At 36.4% G+C, this 20,257-nt stretch overlaps 1 protein-coding gene across 1 annotated transcript in view; it reads left to right on the top strand.

The window, feature by feature from the left end:
• LOC136841127 (uncharacterized) overlaps window positions 1-20,257 on the top strand; it is a 101,316-nt gene that overhangs the window by 77,766 nt on the left and 3,293 nt on the right. The window contains exons 10-14 of the mRNA XM_067108172.1: window positions 16,208-16,330; window positions 16,989-17,079; window positions 17,697-17,847; window positions 19,314-19,503; window positions 20,045-20,252. Of these exons, the coding sequence (XP_066964273.1) occupies window positions 16,208-16,330; window positions 16,989-17,079; window positions 17,697-17,847; window positions 19,314-19,503; window positions 20,045-20,252 (763 nt within the window). The remainder of the gene's footprint in view (window positions 1-16,207; window positions 16,331-16,988; window positions 17,080-17,696; window positions 17,848-19,313; window positions 19,504-20,044; window positions 20,253-20,257) is intronic.

The following is a 20,257-nucleotide window of genomic DNA, read 5'->3' on the forward strand; positions in this document are numbered from 1 at the left end:
CTTCAAAGTCCAAACCTACCTACAGTACATACAAACACGGAGACCAGGGAACGAAAAGCAAAGATGAGACATGAATAATAAATATAACTATAAATATAAATCATATATTTATTTATTTATTTATTTATTTATTTATTTATTTATTTATTTATTTATTTATGTATTTATTTATGTATTTATATCTCATTGCTTTCGCTGTCTGGCTTGTTAATCAGTTAGCGATGCATGCAGTTGTAATTTGTGAATCGTCTCCCAAACGTCCATATTCGGCAGTCTCATTTATTTATTTGTTTTACTTCCTGGTGGTTTTATTGTTAAATGTCCACTTGACTTGCTTATTTTCTGTTCATTCTCCACTTTGTTCTAGCCTTCGGTATACTGACTCGGAAGTGGGAATTATAATTGATTGATACTCAAGTTTGCGTCTTATTTTAGTTGTTAAATTCCTATTTTGCCTCATTGTATTTGTAAGTTTTCTAATGCTGATTTTTCTTAATTAAAAATTCTCAGTATGCTGACACGGAAATAGGAATTATAATTAATACTAAAATTTGCGTTTTGTTTTTGTTGTTAAATTCCTCTTTTGCCTGATTGGATTTGTAAGGTTTCTAATACAGATTTTTTAATTTTCTTTTTTTTTTTTAGTATTTGGTATGACCGCAAAGGTATTCTGATGTCCGGATCAGAAATTATTCGTAGATTCCCTGTTATATTAAAAAAGACACATTCGTTCTTTTTTTGGTTGGTTTTAAACTTTAGTTTTTTTTTATCAGTAATAAGGGGGATGTTTTCCTCCTATTCAAACTTCGTTCCCTTGAAGAAATGGGAATTTTTCATCTTACTGCTTAACAATTTTTTTTTTTTTTTACTTCAATTTTTGACCCAGGCAAAAGGAGGAGTGATTTCCTGCTGGCCACCTTTGCCATCTTCAAGAAATGTTAAATTTTCATCATATTAAGCTCATAACATTTTGGTATATTTTTTTTTTTAAGAAATGTTAAATTTTCATCATATTAAGCTCGTAACATTCTGGTATATTTTTTATTTATTTCTTTAAAGAAATGTTAAATTTTCATCTGATTAAACTTCATAACATTCTGTTATATTTATTTATTTACTTATTTATTTTATTATTATTATTTTTTTGCTAACTTCAATTTTCAACCCAGGCGAAAGTAGGGAAGAGTTCTTGCTAACTACATTTACCTTGAAGAAATGGGAAATTCTCATCCCATTATCCTTATAACATTCTGCTATATTTTCTTATGATTTTTTTTTTTCAAACTTCAATTTTTGACCCATGCCAAAGGAAGTACGATTTCTTGCTATCCACCTTCCTTACCTTGAACGAAAAATAGGAAATTCTCATCTTATTATGCAGATTGTGAAAGTAAGTAACAGATGGCTTAGCCTCCCCCCCTCACCCATTACCCCCACCCATTGAAAAAAGGTCGTCTCAACTTCTTATATCTACATGACGAATTTTACCTTTTCTTTGGGACAATATTTATACATTTTTTTACTTTTACTTCTTAATAAAAAAGGGGGGGTGGGGGCTTGACAGTTTTATGTTACTAAACCTCTTTTTTTTTTTTTTTTTTTTTTTTTTTTTTTTTTTTTCAAAAAGCAAAGAATAGGGAGATCGTTATATGTCTGTTTTATATACCTTATTATCTGTACTTCTTTAAAAAAATAATGGTACCTGACTATTTTCTATTGCCTAAACCTGTTTTTTTTTATGAAAACAAAATGATGGAAGACCGTTATTGTCTCATATATTAGACGTAGGCGTCTGATATTCTGATGATGTATTCTTAGTGTACAACATTACTGTCCTGTAATCTCAGTGAATGGTGTGTTTACTGATATTATTATATATTAAATCAAATTGCAAGAAATTTAAAGAATATTATATAATTACATAATGCAAAGAAAATGGTTTTGATAAAAATTGTCACGGTTTTACGAAAATACGAGAGTAAAGTAAATGGACTCCAAAATTTAAAATGTATATATATATATATATATATATATATATATATATATATATATATATATATATATATATATATGTATATATGTATGTATATATATGTATATATGTAAATATATATATATACATATATATAATATATACATGTATATATGTTTATATGTATATACAGTGTATATCAGTTATTCCATTAACACACCACACCGAGATTGAAACACTCCATCATGGTGGTAGCGCCATTAAGAGCGACCAGAATCAGAATATGACGTCACGATGCAAGGGTCTCCAATCACTGCGCCTTATGACAAACCCCTTGCTAAACAAGGAAAGTAGTTGAGCAAGAAGCCTTGTTGTAATAACTCAAGAATTATCTTACTTTTTATTTCTCTCACTCTCTCTCTCTCTTTTTGTCCAGGTCGGGGAGCCGGTAAGATGCAGCAAGCAGGGAGTCTGTTTTTTTCTTTTTTTTTTTTCTTTTTTAACTTAATTTTAAGTGCTGTTAATGTGCCCATTAATAATTTCTCAGGGACTAAAGCTGGCGGTGTGGTAGATATCGTAGTCAACGTTACTAGCCGTTTTCATGTTAACTAAAATTCTTTTAACTAATATTTTTTTTTTTTTTTTGGATTTGGTGATTTGTTACTAAGCTGAATAGTGTTACGGTGAAGCATAGTGCTTTCAGGATGTTATGAATATTTCTATTCTTCGTTTACATGCATACATACATACATACATACATACATACATACATACATACATATATAGAAATAAAGTCGAAATTAGCGAGGACCTAAAACCCAGTCTCTTTTTTTTATATGTGGTGATGTATGACATGCATACACACATACATAGACACTCATATGTATATATGAATGTATGTATGTTTATGTATATCATATATACATGTGTGTGTGAAAAAACTGACGTGTGCACATGGTACTACACAATATAATTACGTACATTCTTATAAATCACCTGAAACACACACACACATATGTATTTATGAATGTAAGTATGTTAATGTATATTATATCTGTACATATTTGCGTGTGAAAATACTGACGCGTGTACACATGTTACTACACGCCAATACAATTACATTCCTGTACTCCACCTGAAATCAATTACATTCCTCATGACTTCCACGCGAAGTTTTCAAGTGATTTATTTTCCCACCTGCGCCTCTTAATCCATTGCCCTCGGAACTTGCACGGAAACAACAAGACAACTTTCTCTCTCATAGATCATGAGAGCCATGACGAGGTCTAAGAATAATGCATTTCTTACCTGATTCATACCTGTCTCCTTGGGTGCATTCCTTATGCGCGCAACTCCTTCTTCTTCTTCTTCTTCTTCTTCTTCTTCTTCTTCTTCTTCTTCTTCTTCTTCTTCCATTCATGAACAGATAGGAGAGAAGGTCCCTCAATTTATTTTTTCTTCTTCCCTTCATAAACAGAGAGGAGAGAAGGTCTCTCAATTTATTTTCTTTTCTTCCCTTCTCTCAATTTATTTTTTCTTCCCTTCATAAACAGAGAGGAGAGAAGGTCCCTCAATTTGTTTTTTCTTCTTCCCTTCTCTCAATTTATTTCTTCTTCCTTCAAAAACAGAGAGGAGAGGAAGTCTCTCAATTTATTTTTTCTTCTTCGCTTCTCTCAGTTTATTTCTTCTTCCAGTCATGAACAGAGAGGAGAGAAGGTCCCTCAATTTATTTTTCTTCTTCCCTTCTCTCAGTTTATTTCTTCTTCTTCCTTCCTAAACAGAGAGGAGAGAAGGTCTCTCAATTTATTTTTTCTTCTTCCCTTCATGAATAGAGAGGAGAGGAGGTCTCTCAATTTATTTTTTCTTCTTCCCTTCATGAACAGAGAGGAGAGGAGGTCTCTCAATTTATTTCCTCTTCTTCACTTCTCTCAATTTATTTTTTCTTCCCTTAATTTTTTCTACTTCCCTTCATAAACAGAGAGGAGAGAACCTCTCTCAATTTATATGTCCTTCTTCCCTTCATAAACAGAGAGGAGAGAAGCTCTCTCAGTTTCTATGTTCTTCTTCCCTTCATAAACAGAGAGGAGAGAACCTCTCTCAATTTATATGTCCTTCTTCCCTTCATAAACAGAGAGGAGAGAAGCTCTCTCAATTCATTTTTTCTTCCCTTCATAAACAGAGAGTAGAGAAGGTCTCTCAATATATTTTTGTTCTGCCGTGTTTCTTGTTAAAGTATAAAATAATACGCGGGGCTGACCGTGATTAAGTGGGAGGTTGTCCTCAGCGGATATAATTGGCTATAATTTGGTCACAGCGGCTTTCATTTCCCCGCAATTTTCAGTCTATAAAGTTGGCATTTTCTTGCGCTGTTTGGAAACGCTGGGGAGAATCTTTTTTTTTTTTCAAATGAGTCGCTTCTATGTATCTAGGAGGATTAGTCCTTTCGCGTTTGGCGGACATTTTGCGCTTGTTATTTTACTTATATTTGTCCTTAAGTTTTTTTTTTTAATGTGATCGATTCTCTCTCTGAGTCCAGATTCGAATCGACGGGATAGAATGATTTAGATTAGTATGACTTCATTCGTGTGACGTATTGTAAAGAAAAGAGGAATTGAAAGTTTTGCAAAGAAATAAAATTAAAAAGTTTGTTGAAATAGATCAAACGTAGGAGAGAACCAGTGAAGGTTATTCATTTATATATATATATATATATATATATATATATATATATATATATATATATATATATATATATATATACATTATATGTATATATAATTTATGCATGCACACACACACACATATATATATATATATATATATATATATATATATATATATATATATATATATATATATATTCTTTATACATACGTACGGATTTCTTCTCGTCCATTATAGCCCTCGTAATTTAGGACCAAGTATATCCCTCGGTCCTTGGCCCACTTACACGAACGACCTTCAGCCGAACACCACTCGATCGGAAAATGAAGCTTCGCGTATTGTAGCGTGACTTACGATAATATAATGTCCGTCGTTGTTTTCGAATGCCTGGCGACCGTCGTGTGTACGACAGAACACACCGACTTCAATTAAGATCGCTAAAAAATTGTATCCTTGTCTCGGAAGAGACTGACGTACCCTAACACAATTCGCCTTGTACTTTAATCGTTCGTTTACATTTTTATCCTTTTTTATTGATTTGGTACTATATTTTTTATGATAACTGATCTCTTCTTTCTTTAGTTCTTATTACCTTCTGTTATTTCTTTCAAATGAACGCCATAATGTTTTTTGGAAGCTTGAATTTCGAGTCAGTGGCCCCTTTGGTGGGCTTGTTCCATATGATTCCAAAGCTTCGGTTGCACTTTCCAGTATGATTCCAAAACTTTAGTTGCACTTTCCAGTATGATTCCAAAACTTTAGTTGCACTTTCCAGTATGATTCCAAAACCTGAGTTGCACTTTCCAGTATGATTCCAAAACTTTAGTTGCACTTGCCAGTGTGATTCCAAAACTTTAGTTGCACTTTCCAGTATGATTCCAAAACTTTAGTTGCACTCTCCAGTGTGATTCCAAAACTTTAGTTGCACTTTCCAGTATGATTCCAAAACTTTAGTTGCACTTTCCAGTGTGATTCCAAAACTTTAGTTGCACTCTCCAGTGTGATTCCAAAACTTTAGTTGCACTTTCCAGTGTGATTCCAAAACCTTAGTTGCACTTTCTCGTGTGATTCCAAAACTTTATTTGCACTTTCCATTGTGATTCCAGAACTTTAGTTGCACTTTCCAGTGTGATTCCAAAACTTTAGCTGCACTCCCCAGTGTGGTTCCAAAACTTTAGTTGCATTCTCCAGTGTTATTCCAAAACCTTAGTTGCACTCTCCAGTGTGATTCCAAAACTTTAGTTGCGCTGTCCATTGTGATTCCAAAACTTTAGCTGCACTTTCCAGTATGATTCCAAAACTTTAGTTGCACTCCCCAGTGTGATTCCAAAACCTTAGTTGCATTCTCCAGTGTTATTCCAAAACCTTAGTTGCACTCTCCAGTGTGATTCCAAAACTTTAGTTGCACTTTCCAGGTGACTCCAAAACTTTAGTTGCACTTTCCAGTGTGATTCCAAAACTTTAGTTGCACTGTCCAGTGTGATTCCAAAACTTTAGTTGCACTGTCCAGTGTGATTCCAAAACTTTAGCTGCACTCTCCTGCATGATTCCAAAACTTTGGTTGCACTCCCAGTGTGATTCCAAACTTTAGCTGCATTCTCCAGTGTTAATAAACCCCAGTTGCACTCTCCAGTGATTCCAAAATTTTAGTTGCACCCTTCCAGGTGACTCCAAAACTTTAGTTGCACTTTCCAGTGATTCCAAAAACTTTTAGCTGTGCACTTTCCAGGTGATTCCAAAACTTTAGTTGCACTTTCCAGGTGATTCCAAAACTTTATTTGCACTTTCCAGGTGATTCCAAAACTTTATTTGCACTTTCCAGTGTGACTCCAAAAGTACAAAGCTTTCTAGACACACAATACCTTAATTGAAAAATACTTTAGTTGAACTCCGCAATGTGACTCCAAAATTTAAAAAGCTTTCTAAACGCACAATACTTTAGTTGCACTTTCCAGTGCGATTCCAAAAGCATATTGAGATAAAAAAAAAAAAAAAAACCATCTCGTTGCTGCCATAAAACACGTCACTGTAATTTGTGCTCATGCAAAGTGATCATTACGCTTCGTAACTCACATCGTTATCAAGGCGTTAACTCGCCTGTGTAACTACGGGTTGGGATTGGCAAATTACCTAAATGGTCTGGTCATATTACCCGAATGGTCTGCTGGGCGTATTACCTGCCATTTTGGTTTTGGGCGGGTAGTGCCTTTTTTTTATTTTTTGAATGAACTTTGACAGCGGAAATTATTTATGAATTAACTTTTCAAAATAATTTTTTTAAACTTAAGTTCTCGTATATTTTTTCTTTTTAATTGGTGTATTCGGCAATAAAAATAAAAGTAAATTTCTTTTTCTCTAATGTCTTTTTTTGGGGGGGGGAATGAACTTTGGCAGAGGAAATTATGAATAAATTAACTTTTTTAAATTATATTTTCTTAAGTTCTGATTTTTTCTTTGAAATTAGTCTGTTCGACAATAAAGAGAAGTAAATTCCATTTTGTAATGCCTTTTTTTGGAGTGAACTTTGACAGATGACATTATTTATGAATCAACTTTTTTTAGCAATTTTCTTTTTCACCAAAGTTCTGTTTTTTTTATTATTAAATTAGTATATTCGACAATAAAAAAAGCAAATTCCGTTTTTTCTGATGTCTGTTTTTAAAAATGATCTTTGACAGAGGAAATTATGTATGAATTAACTCATCTTTTAACATTTTATTTTCCTGTGTTCTCATTTCTTCTTTGAAATAGGTATATTCGACAATAAAACAAAAGTAAATTCGATTTTTTCCAATGCACAATTTTTAGAATGAACTTTGACAAAGGAAATTATGTATGAACTAACTTGTTTTTTTTAGCATTCTTTTATACATTCTCATATTTTCTTTGAAATTGATTTATGTTAATATAAAGAAAAATAAACTCCGTTTTTCTGTTCCCAAATATTTTAGAATGGCTGAAATTTGTATTCATTTTTATGAAGGTACTATGGAATATATGCATTTATGCGGTACTCTATGTCCAAAAAAACATACATTATTCTCTAGCAAAAAAAAAAAAGAAAAATAATAATAAAACATGTACAGAAAATCTTGAATATATCTTTGGAATGCACAACAAAGAACAAGTTTCCGAATATTATATATAGATTTTATACAAAGCTTGAAATTCGTCCTTGTATAATTTGAGTTTATTACACATATCAAGGAGATTCCTCGACTTACCTGATTATATATGTAAGTGGAAAAAAAGAAGTTCGATTCGAGTGACATTGACGAAAATAATGAGGTGTGTCACGGCTCTTTCAGTGGCACTGAGTTCCCCTTATTTCATGACCAGTGTGTGATAGCGTCTTTGCCAAATTAGCCCCATTCATTCGTCCTCCTCCTCTTACTTCTCCCGCCTTCCCACTCCTCCTCCTCCTCCTCCCTCATACTCTGCCGCCTTCTACTCCTCCTCCTCCTCCCTCATACCTGCCTCTCCTCCTCCTCCTCTTAACAACCTCCCCCTCCTCCCTCCCTGCCTCTCCTCATACTCTGCTCCTCCTCCTCCTCCTCCTCCTCCTCCTCCTCCTCCCTCCTCCTCCTCTTCCCATCCATCTTTCCTCCCTCCTCCCTCTCCTCCTCCTCCTCCTCCTCCTCCTCCTCCTCCCTCCTCCTCCTCTCCTCCTCCTCCTCCTCCTCCTCCTCTCCTCTGTCTCTACCGCCCACTTCCTTCAGACCCGCAGCAGCAAAAAGGCGGCAGCAGACGTCCTTGCAATCTCCAGGGTGGGGTTGGGGAGTGGAGGCGGCACCCTCATTATTGTGAATGATATACGGCGAGGTTACCCGAGTTACTCGTTAATAATCAATGGCACTTGAAAGCTAAGAGGGGTATTCGCAAGTGGTCGCGGTCATGATGTGTGACCCATATCTCTCTCTCTCTCTCTTTCTAGGTCAAGGTCCGGAGGCACTTATTGGTGACCTTCGGGATCAACCGTATAGGTCAATTATAAATGATTGCGTTATGGGCTGCGATGTCGCTTAGGAAGGGTATTATTATTATTATTATTATTATTATTATTATTATTATTATTATTATTATTTTTATTATTATTATTATTTCGTTGGAGGGAGGAGGAAGGTTACGGAAAACACCTCCATGATTTTTTAAACACATGATACATATACTAAGTTTTTATGTTATTTATTATAATATCATTAATAATATTTTGACCGAATATCATTTGAAGTTTAATATTTTTAAATATTATGTTTCAGATTTAGAATGTCAATGTTGTTTATATCAGTTTTAATATACATATCCCATGCTTGTCAATTGAATTTGAATGCTCGATATTTCATCTGGAAAAATTGACATCGCTGTTTAAAAAAAAAAAAAAATTAACTACGTATCTTTTGCAACTGTTTGCTTCATATTTTTTTTTAATATTCGTATACGTGAACAGTTATTTAACTTTGTATTTTTTGCATGAAGGTTTAAAGATTATCACTGTATCTGTGAAAGGTCTAGAAAACTGCTGTTGTAGTGATAAAAAAATTGTATTTTTGAAAGTACTAAGGACAGTGAAATAATATAAAAAGTATTCTTGATCGTATAGCTGAAATGGTTGCAGTAATATTGTAATTAGCCTAAAGTACTTATTTTGAAATGGTTGCAGTAATATTGTAATGAAAGTACTTACAAAATAGGTAAGTTGAAGTGATTTCAGTGATTATCAAGAATTTGATCTTAATTTAAATTTTCGTTGCTGCGCAAAAACTCAGGTTCCCATAATTTGGTATCAATTAAGATAATATTGCATGTAATTATATAATTTCGGTACCTTTCGTCCCCAAAGCAGTTATTTGCGTAGAGGTCAACATCTGTTACTGAAGTTTACGATTTCCGTGATGTTTATTTATTATGAACTTGATGGTGTGTGTTACGCTGTGCTGGAATCCGGCACTGCCCGTCTCCCATACCCTTCCGATCCCCTACCTACCCCTCCCCCGTCCCCACCCTGGGCGGACAAACAGGTTTGGAGGAGGAGGGTGGATGTGTCATGTCTCCCCTACCCTCTCGATCTCCTACTTATCCTGCCCCCACCCCGGGGCGGACAAACAGATTTGCAGGCAGAGGGTGTATGTGCCATGTCTCCCCTACCCTCCCGATCCCCTACTTACCCCGCCCCCAACCGGGGCGGACAAACAAGATAGATCCACTTGGATTTTTTTTTATTATACATAGCAGTTTTATGGAGCCATTCCTCGTCTGTGTGTTGCAGTTAATGACACGGTTTATTTATTAATTTTACGCGAGTATATTTTCACTCCTGGTTAATTAAAACGATTTTCTCGTTGAAATCTTAAACAGAAAAAAGAAGAACTCGTTTTGGTTATGTCGTTTACAAATGTATAAAGGAAGTCAAACCGAAAGTCACCATTCGTCAAATGTTCTTTCAGAAACAGTTTCATTTCCTTTAACCATTTATTAATTCCCCATTGAGATATTGTCTTAGTATTTTTTGTTTTGTACGTCATAGTATTTTTCCTTGTATGTCCTAGTACTTTTTTTACGTCTTAGCATATTTTTCTTGTACGTCTCAGTATTTTTTTCGTGTTCGGCTTAGTATTTTTTTTACGTCTCAATATTTTTCGTGTTCGTCATAGTATTTTTTTTTTACGTCTCAGTATTTTTTTCGTGTTCGTCTTAGTATTTTTTTACGTCTCAGTATATTTTTCTTGTGCATCTTAATATTTTTCTCTTGTACTTCCTAGTATTTTTTCCTTGTACGTGTTAGTATTTTTTTTCTCTTTACGTCTAAGAATCTTTTTCTTTTGTACGTCTTAGTATTTTTCTTGTAGATATCATATCCAAAATGATCTTGAAGCATTTCATTATCAGTCACGCCCCGTGTTTATCAATATTAGGAATTCCGTTGGATCGAGATAGAGAAATTCCCTTAAAATTTGACATTGTAAGGAAAATTACGTTTGATTCCCATTCCCGTTGGCACAAGGAATGTCTTCTATTCCTGTCTCCAAAATATCGAGAGATGGCGCGTGAAGTATATTTCTTAGCGTGTGAACTCCATTTTGAATTTTCGAAATGCCTAAAAAATATTGAGTTTAAATTTAGACAGTGTTGACGCGCAGGCGCTCATTCATTCTCGAGTATCCCAAGGTGATTTGAGGTGCCAGACGAAAGATGTCTGGAATATGATGGCCATTTATTTACCTTCTGGTTCATTTCGTTTAAAACAGTGTCATTTCAAAAAGTTCCTTTAACATTGCAGCAAATTTTTGGCATGTCGTATCACGTTCACAGGTGCTAACATCCTTAGAACTTTATATTGGGACATTAAAAAAGTTTTATATTAAGACATCAAAAAAGTTTCATATTAGGACATCAAAAAAGTTTCATATTAGGACATCGGAAAAGTTTTTGTTAGGACATCAAAAAAGTTTTATATTAGGACATCAAAAAGGCTTTGTATTAGGATATCAAAAAAGTTTTATATTCGGACATCAAAAACGTTTTATATTAGGACATCAGAAAAGTCTGGCTCTTTAGAGAAAGAATTTCCAGTAGGATCCCCTTCTAAACCAGTTGAAGAAAATTCCAGCTTTTTTATTTCGTAATTGTCTTTTAAGGCAAAGTTTGCCTTATGCCGGCACGGGCTCTTCATCTTAGCGCATCCTGTAGGTGAATCAGTGGACAACATGAATTGTCCCCATGTGTACACATTATTGCTCATCTTCATTGTCAAGAAGCAATATGAATTTGTAAACTTTTTTATTAAAAAAAAGTGTCAGATTCTACACGAATTTTCCATCACAACTCTAAACCATTTGACCTCGTGTGTCTGCCAAAAAAAAAGTTGGTAAAAGACATAACCACCCACGAAGTTGGTGACGCCCCTCAATTGCAGATGCGCCAGGCCTCAAATTAGCCTCAAATTATGCCCCAATTAATGGCGCCCTGGTCTTATTTGGCCCAACTTCCAGGTCCCGTGGGAAAACGACAAAAAAAAAAAAATAATAATAATATGTAGGCCTTGCATGTCTGCAATGAGATTGAGTCTGATTACTGGTCATCTTTGCGGCCACATTGTCTCTTAAGTCGTTTAAACTCATGGCTAACCTTGGTGTTATTATGTCATTAAGATTTCGGTGTCTTTGCTCTTGATGTCTGATATTAAACGTCTGATGTATAGCTACGGGTAGGTCACTTAAAGCACCGTCTTAAATGCATGATTTTTTATTTATTATGTTTTTTGTTTTTTTTTACAGCCGCGCCAGGCGTTTTAGTCATTAGTCTGACCAGAAGAAATGATCTTTATGCAGCCATCTTTGTACGCCATTTTGCTGATCTCGAATATCAGTGCATTTTCACATCTTTTTGTATTTTCTACCGAAAGGCCGGGAAGGAATGCCCTTGTTCTGCTCTTTCTGTATTTCCTATTATCTTCTGTAAGTTCTTTCAAGTGAATGCCATATATTCTTTGGAAGCTTGCATTTCGAGTTGTAGTAAGTTAGCAAAACTAGTATCCCCACCTAGAAGTTAGGTAGGTCCTTTTAGCTAGCTGCATTGCAAAATTATACTCATTTGTGGCCTCTTTGGTGGGCTTGTTCCGTATGAATAGGCTTCATCATCTGAATAATAATAATATTCTTTGGAAGCTTGAATTTCAAGTTAGTGGCCTCTTTGGTGGGCTTGTTCCGTATGAATAGGGTTAATCTTCTGAAGAATAATAATAATAATATTCTTTGGAAGCTTGAACTTCAAGTTAGTGGCCCCTTTGTATTTGTTTCATATGAATAGGGATTTATCTTCTGAATAATAATAATAATAATAATAATAATAATAATAATAATAATAATATGTAGTTTAGACCCAAAGTAAAAGATAAAAAGAACGCCCCAGCATTGAAGAAAGCAATGGACCCTCCTCATTCAAAATAATAAAACAACAATAAAATTCGAAACGAAACACCACCAACAACAAAGCAAGAAAAGCTGAAACAAGAAATGAAGAAAGGAAGAAAAGAAGGAAGTAGCATCGACATCATCAACAAGGAAGAAACCAGCGTCTGAAAGAGAGAGAGAGAGAGAGAGAGAGAGAGAGAGAGAGAGAGAGAGAGAGAGAATGAAAAACTGGGACAAGGATGATGAGCGGTTGCCTTCTCCCTCCCACACGCACTTATGTGACATCCATATTCATCCCTCCCTCCCACGCCCGTGCCGTGGCAAACCCACCTGCACGAAGTCGCCACAGCCGGAGGGCGGGCGGGCGGGCGGGAGGGGATGGACGGAATGGCGCGAAGGCTGCTGCTGTTTTGGGCGACGGAAATTGGAGCGAATCACTTTTCAGTCTCCCTGATTTTGGTGACGTCTCTTTATTTGTAATGGTGTGGGTCTACTGCTGTATTGAATTAATTCTTTTTATCTTTAACTGTGGCCTTAACTAATTATTATTATTATTATTATTATTATTATTATTATTATTATTATTATTATTGTGTAATAAAAATCCACAACTATATAGGAACTATATTACTATGTAAAATATGTAAAATAGATTGTGAATCTATTATTATTATTAGAGCAAATCACTTTCTGTTATTTGTCTATCTACTTCCGTCATTTGTTTCTGCTTCCTGCCTTCCTTCTGTACTGTTATTGCGTCTTTTCGTTCTCCGTCACTCCTGCTTTCTTGTTTTCTTCCTCCCTTCCTCCCTTGTTTCTACTCATTCCTCCCCTCTTTATTTCTACCCTTCCTCCCTTGTAGCTTATGTTACTTTCCCTTTATCTTTTCCCGGCCTTCCTTTCGTATTCCTACTCATTCATTCCTTCCTTTTATTTCTGCCCTTCCTTTCTCCCTTCCTTCCTTCCTTCCTTCTAGCTTCTGTTATGTTTCCCCTTTTACTGTTGTTGATTTTCTCTGTCCTTTTTTGTCTGTCAAAAACCTTTCCACTGTGGAACTTGAACCACTGCTGTCAAAGAGATGACTTCTATTTGCGTGGCCCCTTAGTGGGGTGGTGCTGTCAGTGCACCTCATGCGGTGCACTGTAGGCATTACTTAAGGTTCTTTGCAGCGTGCATTCAGCCCCTAGCTGCAACCCCTTCCGTTCTTTTTATAGTACCTCCTTTCACATTCTCTTTCTTCCGTCTTACTTTCTACCCTCTCCTAACATTTGATTCTTAGTGCAACTGCGAAGTTTTCCTCCTGTTACACCTTTCAAACCTTTTACTGTCAATTTCCGTTTCAGCGCTGAATGGCCTCATGGGTCACAGTGCTTGGCCTTTGGCCTAAATTTTATATTCAGTTCAATTCAATTCTGTTTGCATGGAAGGCCCTTCCTCGAACTGTAGTCAGTGACTGCAGTAGTCACTGTGATCATGCCAATTGCATGTCTCTGCTTTTAAAATTGGCGTTGGCCTGGTTTTAAGTAATAAAGGCTAGTGCAGGGTACGTAATGTTTACCTTTACCTTCGTTCACAGATCAATTTGAACTGTTGTCATCATTGAGGTCTGGTCTTAATAATAAGAGAGAGACCTGGTCCCTCTGATCAAGAGACGTGTCCTTTACTAGATTGAGTTTGGATGTCAGCCATTCGAAAAATTGCGAACCCTTAATTGGGTCGGTGCGTGAACTCTCTCTCTCTCTCTCTCTCTTTCTCTTGAAGGGCCAACTTCAGGAGAAGACACTTTTTTTCTCCTTCAGGAGAACGCAAAAGTGGGTCGGTGAACTCTCTTTCGGGGAAAAACACACAGTTGGCCCTTTGCCTGATGTCTGAAGCGTGACCAAAATAATTTGGAAATTGGCATGTAATTAGATCTTTTGTTATGTTTCTCGAGAAGAACCAGTATGAAAATCAACACACACACACACACACACACACGCACAAACACGCACACACAGACGGAAGTACCTCTTCCAGGGCAATGCCTCTGAGTTATACAGTCAGGGACTGGACATTTCTCCAAGATATTCAGTACCAGAGAACAACCACTTGGTGTTAGAAAGTGCATAACTTATTAATTACTTTACCACTTCCAGGGCAATACTTCTAAATTTATACAGTCAGGGGTTTGACATTTCCCCAAGATATTCAGTACCAGAGAATAACACTTGGTGTTAGAAGGTGCATAACTTATTAATTCAGTATCAGAAAATAACCACTTGGTGTTAGAAGTGCATAACTTATTAACTACTTTACCGTTTGGCTTCAAATGGGAGCTGGAACGCCTGCAACGTACGTCGAGTAGACTAACACTAGTCTTTTTTATTTCAGGGTTAATTATTTTGGTGTCTGCTTGTACCGTTTTTTTGATTTCCAGAAATCATAACATTCTGGACTAATAACATTTCTTTAGTTTATTGACGGCGAAGAATTAACGGTATTAATCCACTAATCTGTACTTTATTTTTCTCTTTTTATTTTTTCTGTTATTCCTTATTCCCAACTATTTATCAAACCTCCACTGCATCATCACCTCATCCCTTTTTCCTTTGTCATTCTACGTTACTCTTTCCTCTTTGCATCTTGTGTATTCTTCGTTAACTGTTAACAATATTTTTCCTTTTACCCAATATTTTGTTACTATACACTTTTGCTTTTCTTCGTAATATTCGTCTTATATATATATGGATTTCTTTGTCTACTACTATTTTTTTCATGTAATCCTTTCGTTTATTATAATCTTTAACATATCTGTATTACTTCTTCATTATCCGACCTTATTTAATGTATTGTAACATTTATTTTTCAACCTATATTTGCTCATTTGTTATACTTCCCACTTGTTTATTGTTTTCATTTATTATTTACCTTTATTTCACAAATCATCTGCCCTTCGTCTTTTACCAAATTTTCGTTTCTTACACCCATTTTGTACTTGCTGTATGCGTTTTTGTCCCAATATCCTTGTTCCTAATTTCAAAACGTATTTCCGTACAATGTCAATTCCTTGTCTATTCTGCAAATCCAATATGATTTCAATTCCTTTTCTGTTCTGCACAATAATTTTAATTCCTTTGTTTATTCTGCACCTCCAATATAATTTTAAATCCTTGTCTGTTTCTGCAAATCCAATTTAATTTCAATTCCTCGTCTGTTTCTGCAAATCCAATGTAATTTCAATTCCTTTGTTTATTCTCCACCTCCAATATAATTTTAAATCCTTGTCTGTTTCTGCACATCCAATATAATTTCAATTCCTTGTCTGTTCTGCACATCCAAATATAATTTCAATTCCTCGTCTGTTTCTGCAAATCCAATATAATTTCAATTCCTTTGTTTATTCTGCACCTCCAATATAATTTCAAATCCTTGTCTGTTTCTGCAATTCCCACATAATTCCAATTCCTTTTCTGTTCTGCGCACCCACCATTCCTGTGCTGTTCATAATTTCTGTTTTCCTTAAACGCCGTTCCTCCCCCGATCCTTTTCCAATCACGGCTGCTGTTTGAACAATCCAAAACCCTGTCCTATCAATGAATCCTAAAACCTATCCTACGGCCTTTGTCCTTCCGTCCGTGCCTCCTACCAACCTGTCCTTCGGTCGTCCACCCGCTCCTCACAGATAAACAAGCACGCGAAGGAATGGGCCAAGAAATTAGCTGCCGACGAAAAATTGGCCCACCGACCCGACAACAAGTATGGAGAGAACGTGTATTGTGTGTCGTCTAATTCCAGCACGTTTAAGGTGCGTATGATACGCGGCTGTTGCATTTTAGTTGTTGTATATCGAGAATGGGGTTATTTTAACTTTGTTGTGTGTTTTGAACACTCTGGGTATATTGGTTTTAACTTTATATATTTTAAACACTCAGGGTTGTGTGGTTTTAAGTTTGTTATGTATTTTAAACACTCTGGGTTGAGTGGTTTTAACTTTATGTAGTTGAACACCCAGGGTTGAGTGGTTTTAACTTTTATGTATTTTAAACATTCTGAGTTGAGTGGTTTTAACTTTATGCATTTCAAATACTCAGGGTTGAGTGGTTTCAAGTTTATGTATTTTAAACACGTGAGTTGAGTGGTTTTAACTTTGTTATGTATTTTAAATACTCTGGGTTCAGTGGTTTTAACTTTATGTATTTCAAATATTTCAAACACTCTTGGTTGAGTGGGGTACTTTGAAACAATTTTTTGACCAATCACATATTGTCTGACTTTAGAATACTTTATTCCGAAGAGCCTCTGAAATAAAGACTCGCAGGCTGCAGTTAATTGATTTAGTTCATGTACATATTGTATACATTTGACTGGATTGCTAAAAATCCTTCTGAACAATGAATAAATGAAAAGACAACATAACACAATTATCCGAAATAAACTAAAACTCCATTTCCTTACCCATTCAGATTAAGGGGAAAGAAGTAACTGACAAATGGTACTCGGAAATCAAGGACCACGTCTTTGGCGAAGAGCCTAAAGGTTCTCTTTTGAAATCCGGTGAGTATTTTAATGTATTCGAAGTTATAGTGTATTGTTTTTTTTTATAATCAGAAACGCAGATCTTTGTTGTTGTAAGTGTACCAGTTAGTAACTAAAGTCTTGATTGCTATTTTTTATGCCTTCATGAAGGCAGCAGTTGGAAAATTTACTTCTTTTTGCCACTCTTTCAAGCAGGCATTAGTGAAAGACGTGGCCATATTTCATGCTTTGAGGCAGTCAGTATTCAGAGACGCATTTGCAAATTTTTCTGTGCTTTCAGACAGTTTATTAATCAGAGATTTATGTTGAATCTTCTAGGCAGTCAGTGCTGTCAGACAGTTTGGTAATATTAGAGATCTATATAGAATATGATCCTTCTAGGCAGGCAGTGGTTAGAGACGTATCTGCAATTTTCCTATGCTTTCAGACAGTTCAACAATTAGGGATTTATATTGAATTGGATGCTTCTGGGCAGGCAGTAGTAAAGACTTATCTGCAATTTTTCTATGCTTTCAGACAGTTCAACAATTAGAGATTTATTTTGACTCTTCCAGGTAGTCAGTAGCTACAATTTTTCCATGTTTTCAGAATTTTGATGATTAGAGATTTGTACTGAATTCACCAATTTTCTTCAGGACACTTCTCACAGATGATCTGGAAAGATTCGAAACAAGTGGGCATTGGTTATGCAAGGAGCGCCGCGGGGACTAAGATTTTCGTGGTGGCTAACTTTGACCCACAAGGGAACTGGCTAGGACAATTCGCCACCCAAGTGCCACCTGTAGGGTAAGTCTCACCCATAGAGTTTTCGTATTCCAAGATTCTCTCTGAGTTGATCTGATTGATTTATGAAAATTAGGCAATAAACCAAGGCACTTGGGCTCTTTCAGCCATTCAATCCTAAGACAATGAAATGAGGGAGTTAGAGTGGTTGGAAAGCAACATGGAAGAAAGGAAGCGGAAACTAAGTTAAAGTAAAAGGTTGAAAAGTGGGTGTGGCTTAGAGCCAAAGGGACCCTGCAAGCCAACCTTTAGTTATGCCTTTGATTGTACTCCGCTCACATTCTCTCTCTTCCATCTTATTTTCCTTAACCCTCTCCTAACAGTTGTTTCATAGGTTTTTTTCCTCCTGTTACATCTTTAAAACCTTTCTACTTTCAATTTCCGGCAGCGCAGAATGACTCATCATAGGCTCCAACGTCTGGCCTTTGGCCTAAGTTTTATTGGGATATTCTGGTTCCATAATGCCTTCTCTTTCATCCTAATCCCATTCGATGTTGGCGGTTCTCGGCGAATCCTTAATGTCTCCTCCACTTTCTCTTTTCATTGGCTTCAGACCTTTTCGTTTCAGTGGCTTCAGACCTTCTTGTTTCAGTGGCTTCAGACTTTCTCTTTTCAGTGGCTTCAGACCTTCTTGTTTCAGTGGCTTCAGACTTTCTCTTTTCAGTGGCTTCAGACCTTCTTGTTTCAGTGGCTTCAGACTTTCTCTTTTCAGTGGCTTCAGACCTTTTCTTTTCAGTAACTTTAGACCCCTTTTCAGTGGCTTCAGACCTTCTCGTTTCAGTGGCTTCAGACTTTTTTTCAGTGGCTTCAGACCTTTTCTTTTCAGTGGCTTCAGACCTTTTCTTTTCAGTGGCTTCAGACCTTCTTCTCTTTTCAGTGGCTTCAGACATTTTCTTTTTAGTGGCTTCAGACGTTCTCTTTTCAGTGACTTTAGACCCCTTTTCAGTGGCTTCAGACCTCGTTTCAGTGGCTTCAGACTTTTTTTCAGTGGCTTCAGACCTTTTCTTTTCAGTGGCTTCAGACTTTTTCTTTTCAGTGGCTTCAGACCTTCTTCTCTTTTCAGTGGCTTCAGACATTTTCTTTTTAGTGGTTTCAGACTTTCTCTTTTCAGTGGCTGCAGACCTTTTCTTTTCAGTGGCTTCAGGCCTTCTCTTTTCATTGGCTTCAGACCTTTTCTTTTCAGTGGCTTCAGACCTTTTCTATTCAGTGGCTTCAGACCTTTTCGTTTCAATGGCTTCAAACCTTTTCTTTTCAGTGGCTTCAGACCTCGTTTCAGTGGCTTCTGACCTTTTCTTTTCATTCGCTTCAGACCTTTTCTTTTCAGTGGCTTCAGCCCTTCTCTTTTCATTGGCTTCAGACCTTCTCGTGTCAGTGGCTTCAGACCTTCTCTTTTCAGTGTCTTCAGCAAGACAGCCTCGAAGGATAAGTCGTTACCGATTCTTAACGTCTCCTTCACCTTCTCTTTTCAGTGGCTTCAGCAAGACAGCCTCGAAAGAGAAGTCCTCACTCACAGCGCCAGCCAAGGCTACCGCCAAGTCCTCATCCTCCTCCTCGAGCAGCGATTCGTCGGAAGAGGGCGACTTCGCCGAGGAGTGTTTGAAGGCCCACAACAACTACCGCAAGAAGCACGGTGTGCCGCCCCTCAAGCTCAACAAAGATGTGGGTTTGACACTGCGACTTTTGTTTATTCATTCACTTTATAATTGGTTGCATGATTGACTGATCTGTTGAGATGTTTATGGCCCTGTGGAAATATTTGGGTGTTTATGATCCTGTGAAAATATTCAGATGCTTATGAATGGAAACATTTAGGTGTTTATGACCCTGTAGAAATATTTAGATGTTTATGACCCTGTGGAAATATTTGGATGTTTATGGCCCTGTGGAAATATTTGGATGTTTATGACCCTGTTGAAGTATTCAGATGTTCATGAGCCTGTAGAAATATTGAGATGTTTATGACCCTGTGGAAATATTTAGATGTTCATGACCCTGTGAAAATACATATGGCTTAAAATCCCCAGGACAGTTGCTTAGCCATATAGTCTCCCATTAGCAATGGGTTCACCTCTCTCTTGCTTCAAAATATATATATATATATATATATATATATATATATATATATATATATGTGTGTGTGTGTGTGTGTGTTAGTATACTTTCTGTTTGCTATTTTACTTCTCTACTTCTCCTCCCTCAGCTGAGCAAATTCGCCAAAGAGTGGGCCCAAACGATTGCCAAAAAGAACGTCCTCCAGCACAGGGACAACAATAAGTACGGAGAGAACATCTACTGCGCCTGGTCCTCGAACCCCAACCACAAGATCAAGGGCAGCGAGGCCGTCGAGTCGTGGTACAGCGAGATTAAAGACTACACCTTCGGGAAGGAGCCGTCTGACCTCAGAGCTGGTGAG

The sequence above is a fragment of the Macrobrachium rosenbergii genome, chromosome 8, assembly GCF_040412425.1.
Source record: "Macrobrachium rosenbergii isolate ZJJX-2024 chromosome 8, ASM4041242v1, whole genome shotgun sequence".
NCBI classification, from domain to species: Eukaryota; Metazoa; Arthropoda; class Malacostraca; order Decapoda; family Palaemonidae; genus Macrobrachium; species Macrobrachium rosenbergii.